The sequence below is a fragment of the Dipteris shenzhenensis genome, chromosome 10 (assembly GCF_047967505.1).
Source record: "Dipteris shenzhenensis isolate YYH24624 ecotype China chromosome 10, Dip_SZ_1.0, whole genome shotgun sequence".
Classification (NCBI taxonomy): Eukaryota; Viridiplantae; Streptophyta; class Polypodiopsida; order Gleicheniales; family Dipteridaceae; genus Dipteris; species Dipteris shenzhenensis.
Window position 1 is genome coordinate 20092157 of NC_141605.1, and position 12033 is coordinate 20104189.

General features: G+C 41.8%; 1 protein-coding gene across 1 annotated transcript in view; it reads left to right on the forward strand.

Annotated features, from left to right (window-relative positions):
- LOC147897529 (uncharacterized) overlaps positions 1-12033 on the forward strand; it is a 133890-nt gene that overhangs the window by 26836 nt on the left and 95021 nt on the right. Inside the window, exon 5 of the mRNA XM_087380040.1 lies at positions 135-228. Coding sequence (XP_087236166.1) covers positions 135-228 — 94 coding nt within the window. The remainder of the gene's footprint in view (positions 1-134; positions 229-12033) is intronic.

A 12033-nucleotide genomic window follows, 5' to 3' on the forward strand; every position in this document is an offset into this window, starting at 1 on the left:
AGTAGTCTTGTGATTATTGTACACATTCTTCATTCCTGTAGAGGCCCGATTAAATAACGTTTTTGTACTATTATGAAATCTGATTGCCTTGGAGCCGAGTCTGAGAGATTATTTTGAGTTATTGTTAATTGCAGGGCGGATGTGGTAGCTACTACATGTATTGGAGCAGGTGATCTTATCCTAACAAATCACTCATTTCGGGTTTGTGTGATTGATGAAGCCACTCAGGTGGGTGTTTCATGCTTCTAAGGATGGAATTTGGTGCTGTTTGTGGGTATTGTTCTCTCTGTTTGAGTGCTGGTTTAAATCAAAATCATTTCCTCAGTCTATATAAACTTGGTAATTGGTTCACATATGTCCTTGCTTATTCTATATGCACTTAGTCTACATGTCATTTGTTCACTGAGGATGTACCTTTGTGAAGGCTCCACAACAATGATTGGGCCCGTAAAATTTTCTCTAGCCATGGGTTTAAATATGAAAAGAGAACATTGGTGAAATGTTTGGTAAATCGTAGCTTTGGGGAGACTAGTTTCCTCAGACCAGAGAGCAACAGGGAGTGATGCCACAGGTCACCGAGATCGGCAGAGTACATATACTTGTTACAAACTTCTATGCATCTGAGCCAGCTGCCAGTGAGGCTGAGGAAGAGGAGTTTGATGGGATGAGAGCATCTTGGATTAGCAGTGGGAGTGTCCACCACGATCTTGCCAGATGAGAGACGCTCTTTTTTTGGTGAAACCTTTGATTGATTATATTATATGAGTAGCAACCTCAAAAAACGTGCTACAATTACAGAAACTGAAAATTTCAGTATATGCTAAAAAGACCTCATGATCGATGCAGCGGGTCTGCAAGTAATCAAAGAAAGATTGCTGCAGAAACGCCTAAAAAAGCCAAATAGAGAGAAAGTAGGATCACCAAAGACTTTACAATTCCTATATGTCCATAAAGTCCATAGTGCCCAGTAGCGAACCCAAACAAAGAAAAGATAAAACTCTAGTCTGGATGGATGAAACCCAAATAGCCAGAAGAATTTCCCAAACAGAACAGATGGGAATCTCACTCGCAGGCGCTGTCGAAGCACATCAAAAAACTCACGAGAGCACGGACAATGCCAAAACAAGTGAGGCATAGTCTCCGAAGAAGCAGATCATCTATGACAAAGTGTAGGAGCAATGTGTCGATGAGCTAATAGCTGTCCAGATGGAAACACTCCCAAAAGAGCTTGCCAATAGAAAACCTGTTGTCGAAGCGGTACTTTATAGGCCCAAAGTTGCTGTAATCTTTTTCTCCACCACTTGGCTCGGCGATGCATTCGCCAAACAGAATCACCTTTCTCTGAAACCCAAGGTTGAGGCAAAAGAATTTTATACAATGCAGGTACACTAATCTAAGATAGCCTCAACGGACGAGAAGAGGACCCTGGAGAAGTCAAAGTCCAATCTTCCAGGCGGTCCTGGAGTTCCAAAGGAGGAATCGGAACATAAGGCGAAAGCATAGAAGTAATTTGTCGCCACAAAGGACGATAATGAGAGCCCAATCCATATGTAGTGGCTGCTAGAGAAAAGGGGAGCACAGTACCAGCATCATCTATAACATCAGCAACATAGGTGATGCCTTTAAACAAGACAAAGTAGGAACATCGAGGTTCTTGTAAAGCCAAGGGAGGCTGAAAGACTTTCGACCAATGAATGCTTTCAGCTCTCAAAGAATTCCCAAGTAAAGATTGCCGTCCATTCCATTCCATATGAGAAAGAACATTCTTCCAGTCAAGAAGCAAGCGGGAGACAAAAGGGCATCCAGGCAAAGTGCCATCAGTGCAGCCAAAAAAGAAATCCCAGTGATCGAGTTGCCAATGACCAAACGCAGAAATACTGATATGAGTGACCAGAGTCCTAATCATAACAGCCCAAGGTTGATCACCTTGCAGAAATTGCAGCAACATTTTTCCCTTGTGGGCAAGAATATGCACATGAATATCCGTGATGTTCAATCCACCATGCATTTTGAGAGAACAAATGTGATGCATCAAAAGCAGCTTGAGACTTCTTCTACCATGTTTGGATCGCCAGAAGAGTTCCATAAAGATAGAGATGAAAGATATAAGATTTGCCTTAGTGAACATGATCAATGGCAAGTAAAATCGAATATATGCCACAAGGATGGACTGCACTATTGAAGACGAACGTGCAAAGGCCAGGTTGCCAGTTTCCAATACTCAAGCTTTTTCCGAAGCTTAGCCAAAACCCAATCAGTTTGTTGTCGGCGAGTGAGTTCCCACCCCAAAGGGTAACCAAGATGACGAACAAATTGAGTGGGTGGAATGATATCCCCGGGCCATAATAGACTATGCCAGTCTTTGGAATGCAAAGAGAGTAGCTTAGACTTCCGAAAATTAACATGAAGACCAGCTGCCAAACCATAAACAGAGAGGGCCTGCATCAAGGCACCAAGATCAAGGGGCGTATTCTTCGGGGTAAAGAAAGAATCATCAGCATAAGCTTGAGCAACCATGCTGCGATTAGCATCCAATTCCAAGCCATGAAGTGATCCTGTAGCCACAAGATGATCAATATATTGCAGCATAGGATGAGTATCAATGGCATACAGTAAAGCACTGAAAAGGCATCCTTGGCAGACCGAACAACGAAGAGTCCACTTATCAGAGATATCCCCAGAAATAATGCAAGCCGCATTGCTATCTCTATAAAGCCAGTAAATAACTTGCTGCATTTTTGGTCCAGACAGACGAGAGACACACACTCCACATGCGACACTGAGAGAGACCAGAGCACACGATCAAGGCTTGGTCTCTTTCAGCCCTCCTCAGAGGTGACCGCCAAAGACAAGGCATTACCCTTGATGTAGCTCATCGGATCTAGATATCGACGAGACCACGTCCTCCACACATCAAGAGACAGCTCGACAGACATAGATACGGGAGCTCCTCACGGAGAGCCACCAGGTTACCTAGATATATATATGGAACCATTCACAAATCCGTATTTGTTTTGGATAAAGTGATAACTCTATCCAAAAATTTCATGATACTCTATATCAAGATCTTTTGGGATGGGAGTTGTATCCTGTTGGTTGGAAAGGAAGTAGCATGGTAGTGAGAATACAGCAGATAGGCTTGTGATGCATACCCAAAGAGAAACGTGTCCTGGTGTGTGTAAAAGAAAGACTAAAATCCCTTTCATCCACCACATCATCCACAATGGAGATACCCAGTCGATGTAGAAAGTAGGCCTTTCTAGGCTGAAGATGAGCCAATGGAGGATCAAAGACCCTCCTCCAATGAATACGCTGTAGACAGTTATAAAAGGACTTCCGACTGCCTGAAGTGCCTCAAGAAAATTGAACTTGTTCAGAGAAGAATCACAAAAAACCCAATGGTTTTTTCTTCCTTTCAAAGACTCCATACTGCCCAATAGCTGTTAACGTAAATGTATTTCCGATATTTCTTGCTATGGAAATTATTTTATTTTAGTCAAGTGTGACTATGGCAAAGTACTCCCTAGGGGACGCCTAACTACTTATGTTTTGCCAGGCTGGATGGTTAGTATTGTGGTTAATTCCATGTTAATACTAATGTTGCTAGTGTTACTGGTGTTATTGCAATTGGTCGCAAGGTGTGTATTTTTATATCCGTATATTAAGGATACAATTGTGCTGGAATTAGTTGGTGTCATGATTCATCAATTGATTGTAACAACTAACACAATTGGCGGCTTGAGTACAGATGATAAGTTGGATAACAAGGAATGCAGATGGTGAAGGTGATTTGGATTGATCGAAGTATTGAATGGTTGCCAAAGACCATAGGCCATATTGTAAAGTAATGAATATCAAACTGTGGGCTAATTTATTTTATTAATTGTGGATGAGGGCATATTAAGCCTTGTGGATGAGGGCATATTAAGAAAAGCACTTCATATGTTGTCATTAGCGCCCAAGCATAAGCAGCTATACTAGGTTTTCAAAGACCCATGGTGTCTCTTGGGCAAACCCAAGGCTTACTAAATACATCAATTAAACGAAATGGAAAGATAACAAAAAATAAAGAATAAAGGAAGAATGTGACAAAGCAAAACTAAACAAGCAAATTAAGAAATAAAAGAGACAAAAAAACATGAATAAAATCTGTCTCTCTCTCTCTCTCTTTTGGTGAAGATTTTCATGCTTTATATTACACAAGAGCTTCCCTTGGATGAGGAGCTCAAAAGTACATTAGCATAAGATCTCTCTCTCTCTCTCTCTCTCTCTCACACACACACACACACACTTTTTTTTTGTGAGAAGAATATTTTATTGCTGTGAAATAATTACATTCATAGGTACTCCAAAAGCGGAGTAACTACTACTTAACCGAAAATCTCAGTATAAGCCATATATACATCATGGTCAATCAAATGAGTCTGAAAGCAATCATAAAACGATTGTCGTAGAGACAGTTTTAAAAAACAAAAGATGGAAAAGTAGGATCACCAAAGACTCTATGATTTCTGTCCATCGATAGAGTCCAAAGTGCCCAGTAGCCAAGTGGTAGAGAAAGAGATTAAAATAGCTTTGGGCTTACAAAACTCCTCTTCGACAACAGGTTTTCTTCTGGCGAGTGCTTCTGGGCATTTTTCCATCTGGACAGATGTTGGCCCGTAGACACATTGCTCCTGCTCGTTGCCACAGATGCTTGAGTCCTCAGGAGACTGTGCCTCATTTATTTTGGTTTTGTCCATGTTCTCGTGAGTTCATCGATCTACTTCAGCAGCGCCTGCGAGCAAGATTGCCGACTAGTCTTTTTGGGAAATCTTTCTGGCTGTTTGGTTTTCATCCACCCAGACCAGAGTTTCATCTTTTCTTTGTTTGGATTTGCTATTGGGCACGCTGGACTTTATGGACAGATAGGAACTGTAAAGTCTTTGGTGATCCCATATTTTTCTTGTTTGGTTTTTAAAAGCGTTCTTTGCAGCAATCCTTCTTTGATTGCTTGTAGACCCACTGCATAGATCATGATGTATATCTAGCATACACTGAGATTTTCAGTTGATGTATTTTTGTCCGCCTGGTTTTGAGGTTGCTACTCTTGCAATATAGTCAATCAAAAGTTTTCACTATAAAAAAAGTGTGTACATAGACATTGCAAATGCCTATGTTGGGATTGAGTATGCCAAGTATACAGAGCAGGGTGTGCTTATCCTACAAGTAGATATTGCGAAGGCATTTGACACCATTCAATGGGACTTTATAGCTCAAGACTATGCAGTCTTTGGGATTTGGTCGAAAATTGCAGCATGTTATCTTTTGGCTTTATCAAGATAGCAAAGCAGCATGCATTATATTTGGAGACCTATCGGAGCCTAGGACACTTAGATGTTCACTTAGGCAAGGTACTCAGTGCTATTTTGTATGCTATAGCCACACATCCAATGTTCAATATATTGATCATTTGGTGGCGACAAATACATTACATGGGCTGGAAATTCCTGCAGGTCGCTCATTGGTTCTCAGGTGTATGCGGATGATTCATTCTTCATGCCAAAAAACATTCCAAGAGATCTTTCTTCGCTAATGTAGGCTCTCTCTTTGTATGGACTGGCTGCTGGCCTACATATTAATTTTCAAGGCAAAATGATGCTTCAATTTCTTCAAGATGATCAGCCTTGGGCGGCTATGATGCGCTCATTACTGGTTGTCATCACCACTCCTGCATTTGGTTTTTGGCAACCCACGCAGTGGGATTTTCTTTTTGGGCTGCATTGAAGGCAAAATCAAAGGCTATCCTATGGTCTCTCAGATGTTTTTAGATTGGAAGCACATTCTTTCACACTTGGCATGGAATGGAAGAGACTCTTTACAGGGCGACTCTTTGCGAGCTGAGAGCATCCTTTGGTCACGGGTTTTTTCTACTCCCTTGGCTTTGCAGGAGCGTGGACGCTCTTATTTTCTCAATATAAAGGGGATTTCCACTGTTGCATATGTTATCAATGATGATGGTACTCTTTTGTCCTTCCCTTTGGCTGCTGCAAAATATGGTTTGAGTATGCACTATCGTCCTGTATGGCAAGTCATTACTCAAGTGGTTCAGTCATTTCAGCCAGTATTGCTTTTAGAGCTTCAAGACAGGCTTCAGGATTGGACCCTTCTTTCCTTTATGCTCATCTGCTCGTCTTTTGAAGCTATCTCATATAACAGTCTCTTCTTTATATAAAGTTTTGATATCACCACCTTGGGTGGCAGACAGAGCCAATCAGATTTGGGCATTGCATCATCCACTCAAATGGTGGAGAAATTGAAGCAGATTTGGCACTCTAAGGTTCCATCATGCCAACAGGTTTTTTTATGGCGTGTTGTGTTGGGGGTTGTACCATCAGGGAAGCTTTTATCTTGCAGACGTATTGCTCCTGCTACATGTCATCGGTGTTTCTCTCCGAGGGAATCTGTATCTCATATCTTTTAGCATTGCTCTGAGACACAGATTTTCTTGGGTATCCTTCGGGACAGATTGAGATTGTGATTCTCTCAGGCTGTTTTTGGCAAGTATTTCTGGTTGTTTGGGTTATATTCCAAACGGCCAGACTTTGATTTGTTCTTTACCTGGGTTCGCTACTGGGCACTCTAGACTCACTGGAAAGCTAGGAATCACAGTCTTTAGTGATCCAGTTTTTTCTACTTTTGTTTTCTTCCGTCGTTCTTTGCAACAATCGCTCTTCGATTGTTTGCAAACTTAGTGCATAGATCAGGATGTATATTTCTCCTACATGGACATTTTTGCTTAATGTACTATTTCAGCTTACCAGTTTTTTTCTGGATAGCTGTCTTGTAGGCCTAAAGTTTGTCTTGAACGGCTAAAATGGATGTTGAATTTGTAAGCTTGGCAAGAATAAATAGGCTAGACAAAGCTGTGTAATGAAACTTCAAGTTCTAATGAATCCTCGTTTTGTAAGCTCACAATGTTAACATAGGTATGGCATTCCCTTCTTATGGATGTCTATTTTCTTTTGGAAAGTATTGATTTAATAGAATCAAGAGATGAGTCAAGAAAAGCGCTATCTAACTTTGTCAAGATATGCATAGAGAGCTTAGCAATGGTGCAGCAATTTCATGAGTTGCTTATATGTGTGCTAGGAACTGAAGGTAATTTTGATGCACTGTAGTTCCAGCTCTTGGTGAGAGTTGAGAGTTACGGTCTAGCCTTGTGAAGACATTGATTATTGCCTTGCTGCTCGTACTCAAACGCTGTGCATTGATAGATTAATGGAAGGATAGGACACAACTACCGACTCTTAGCCTACCACAAGAGATCGATGTGCTCTTGCATTCCACCAGTTGTTAACTGTATGCGATCGTTCTCTTGGAAGTGTCAGTTACCAAGACTAGCTATAGGAAACCTCCTCAGCCGAAAGCACCATTTTGCTCTATAACCGAGTAACATTCCTGAGTTCATGTTGAGATTTGGTTCTCGCTACCCTACCAACGAGAGGCAGTGATCATCCAAGAACACTACACTGAATCCTTCATGCTGATGATTTTTGTCAGCACCGAGAATCCAGGGAGAGCCTCGTTATTAGTGCCTTACATTGGAGGACTCATGGATGAAAAATCGATGCCATCATGTTCAGCTGGCATGGTAATAGCTGGGATGACAAAAATAATGGGATGAAAGAACCAACGAGCTTACCCTTGCCTTTGTGTTCCCATCACTAGCTGAGCAGTTGGTGTGCTAGTGGTATGATCAGTAGGCTGCATCAACCAGTCCTGTAAATTGTCCCTGTTTATGAAGGACATTTATGAAACGAACAGAAGGACAAAGTTTGTTCATAGGCTACAAACTAACATGGCCTCAGATGTATCTGCCTCTAGATCGAGGAAGAAGCCATGCCATTAGCATAAGGGTTTTAGGCTAAGTACAGTTCAAAGGAAAGAAGCATGATTATTGGTTGCTTATTTAGAAGGGCTAACAAGGATTAAGCAAAAAAGGGTCTTATTTTCTAGCTTAGCAGATAAAAAGAAATATAAGTTGGAGAAGGCCTTAATGTGTATAAAAGCGTCAGCAATTCCTAGGTTTTCTACAGCTAAATGTAATGATGGAAGCAAGGCAGAGGAGACTGATAAGGAGAGTTCAAAGAACAATTGACCACCCCACTAGTTAAAGAGAGAATAAAGAAAGGAGTGTTACAATGTGGAAGGAGATGGACAGGGAGATCATAGGGCTCAAGGCTGCTCAACTGTCTGATGAAGGTGGGAAGCAGAGCATGATTATTAAGATTTTTGGTTTTGAGGCAGATTGATTTCATAAGGAACTGCCTTACTTGGAAGGATGCATAATGCAGAAGCTGTTATTCTCATGAAGAGTCTGATCAAAACTCAAATACTATTTTCCCTTCAGTCTTGGTGGGTTTCAATCAGGTGTAGAAATTTTGACAGAAAGTGTAACATGGTTAGCAGCCCATACTGTTATCAAGCTTGGACAGAAGTACAAACATAAAGTCAAGAATACACAGGTTAGGGCTGCTCAACAGTCCAATGAAGGGGGGAAGCAGAGCATGATTATTGAGATTTTTGGTTTTGAGGCAGATCTATTTCATAAGGAAGTGCCTAACCTTGAAGGCTGTATAACTTGGAAGCTGTTATTCTAATCGAAAGTCAAAACTCTTTTCCCTTAGACCTTGGTGGGTGTTCATACAGTTGTAGAAATTTTGACAGAAAATGTAACATGGTTAGCAATCCCACTCTGTTATCAAGCATGGACAGAAGCACAAAGGCAAAGTCAAGAATACACAGGAATAAAAGGAGAAACTATGACCACAAAGCTTGGAAAAATCTAGAAAAGTTGGATCCTCTGAATGAAAAGGGAGATACCGATGGTAATGCAGCTTTAGGTGAGGAGCAACTCTTTGCTATACTCAAGAAGAGGTATTCTACCTCAAGGAGCTTTAATACTTTGAGGAGTCTTAATGGGAGAGGTACTCATTTTTATGCATTTTATAATTTTATCAACGGAAATTCCAAGCTGCGAGATTACCAACCAGTGATATGGAGCATAGAAAGGTTGAGGTGGGTATAGGAGAAGCTTGGAGATGGATCTAGATCTGCGAGAATGTCTCTTATATAAATGACTTTTTGTTTGGAGGGGGGGCGGGGTGATAGCTGAAAGATCATAGTGGTAGGGAGAGAAGTAAGCTAACACTAGGAATGGAAAGGAAAGATAACAAGCAAAATGGAAAGAAAATGAAAGCAATGGACAAGTACTCACATGATACCAAAGAGCTTGATGTTGACTGATATTTTAGACAATAGACAAGTACAACACTATATAGTGTGCCACTAGACTCTAGAAAGTCACAATGTCTATGGGATATCTCCCAATATGACACATGGCATGTCTAGGACTCACTAGACTATAAAACCACACCTAGACCACCGACTCACTTTGGCTTCATATTCCAACACCCCCCCATGAAGGCAAGGTGAGAGACTACGGGAATGGAACCAAGAACAGAACATGACAATGACAGTCATCAAACTGTGCACCTAATGTAACTCAGAGACTAAAGTCTGAGCGTGTTCGGAGGTTGATCCAAGCACTCTCATGGCTTGAGACTCAACATGCTCAGAGGCTCACGTTATAGCATGGCTACATGACCAGCTCATAGGTCTAGGAATACACCATCATCCTGGAACTCAGTCAGGCCTGATAATGAGACCTATCAAAGCCAATACATATGGCTCCCACAGTACATCCCCCCTTGGCTTCATAACATGACATGTTAGGAAGCCACACACCAAAATAGGAAAACCAAACTTTTAGTACATCTTTTTAGGAGGACTATCCAAGGCAGAGGACCTTTAGACTCAATGAAAACCAAACACTCAGTACATATCATTTTAGGGGGACTACCCAGGGGAGAGGACTGAGAGGACCCCAAAATACATCAAGCTGTAGGAATAATAAAAATAGATCTCTTAGGAGTAAGAGATGTCCTGCAAGTAGCCACTGCACATGTGTGCACATCCCTACGAGACGATGACGACGTCGAAGAAGCGCTAGGCAGGAATGCCCCAAAAGATGTGTCGGTGAAGTCCATGAGATAGGTGGATGGAGCACTCACATAGTGACTCTCAAAATGGCTAAGGGAGAATCACCGATGTCGAAGTAGAGGCCGGAGGTGTCATGAGCACTTCGAGGAGCCAATCAATGTGTACCACGGGTACCACGAGCACTCGGAGAGGTGATCAAAGAAGTCAAGGAGTAACCGGGACTCACATCAAGCTCAAAGCAATGCACCAATCGGAGAAGTCACTATAGTGTAATGTGTCAAACTAGTGTCGGAGTGCTTACATCATGCTGGAAGCATCTTCACTTCCAATGCAATAGTAGAAGTGGAGATTCACCTTGGGTACAGGCAAGTGTAACTATGGAAAGATCACCTTGATAAGTTCTTCATGAGCTGGAGCAAGTCTGTAACTTTTTCATGGTAGACAGAAGTAGAAGGATGGCAGCTCCAAGAGAATGACGGGCAGAATACGGGCACCAACTTGCGGGCAGCAGCTCCAAGAGAATGTCGGGCAGAAGGAGCAAATGGCGGGCTGGAGTAGAGGTCAACGATGAAGAGGATGGACAGCTCCACGTTGAGCTGGCTGCATCATGCTTGGGCTGTCAAATCATTGAGCTCCAGAACAAAATTTCATGGTAGACAGAAGTAGAAGGACGGCAGCTCCAAGAGAATGACGGGCAGAATACGGGCACCAACTTGCGGGCAGCAGCTCCAAGAGAATGTCGGGCAGAAGGAGCAAATAGCGGGCTGGAGTAGAGGTCAACGATGAAGAGGATGGACAGCTCCACGTTGAGCTGGCTGCATCATGCTTGGGCTGTCAAATCATTGAGCTCCAGAACAAAATTCGCGCTCAGAAATAAATTTCGTCACTTCTTGCAAGGGCTGTAACTTTTCACAGAAAACTCGGATTGCAATGATGTAAAAACGAAATTTGTAGTACTCAAGGTCCTCTACAACTTTGCTGAAGACACAAAGCCGTGATTCTGCTTCTAGATCTAGATAGAAGCGTCACGGCACTAGAGGCGTCACGGATCTAGAAGCATCACATCGTCCGTAGGTCACAGAAAGATGTAGCTGAAGGAAGGAGAAGAGAGGTGGCAGATCATGGTGTGGAGAAGAGAGCTCAAGGAAGGAGAGAAGAGGGCAGCCTTCCAAGGAAGAGGAGGTAGAGTAGCTTCATTGGCCTCCCTCACCTCAACCTCTTGGAAGGGAAAGGGAAAGAGAGAGCAGGGCTAGGACCATGGCTTTGATACCACATGAAAGATCATAGTGGTAGGGAGAGAAGTAAGCTAACACTAGGAATGGAAAGCAAAGATAACAAGCATAATGGAAATGAAATGGAAAGAAAATGAAAGCAATGGACAAGTACTCACATGATACCAAAGAGCTTGATGTTGACTGATATTTTAGACAATAGACAAGTACAACACTATATAGTGTGCCACTAGACTCTAGAAAGTCACAATGTCTATGGGATATCTCCCAATATGACACGTGGCATGTCTAGGACTCACTAGACTATAAAACCACACCTACTACCTAGAACACTCATTTTAGACTCACTTTGGCTTCATATTCCAACAACAACAATGCAGACGGTTGCAAGGGTGGATAAAATGCTTACTGAGATTGATACATCATACAAAGTTGTCAATATGATTGTATCTTTTGGATATGTGAAATAAACTTTTGCATACCTGGGAACAGGTTCTGCAAGGGCTGAAATAAAGAGCCTAGGCAGGTTTATATAATTCTATTCATTTGACTTACATGCTTATATGTAAATGTCTCTAGGAACTTTAGTAATTCCTATCTTCTCTAATGACACAAGAAACCAGCTTGCTACTGTCACGGAGATGACACTTGCTATTTATGCACGCCGAAATTGATATTTTGAAAAGTTAACATTGATGTTCTAACATTGCATCATATTCAAATCTCACCATAAAATGTAATTGTGGTGTTATCTTTA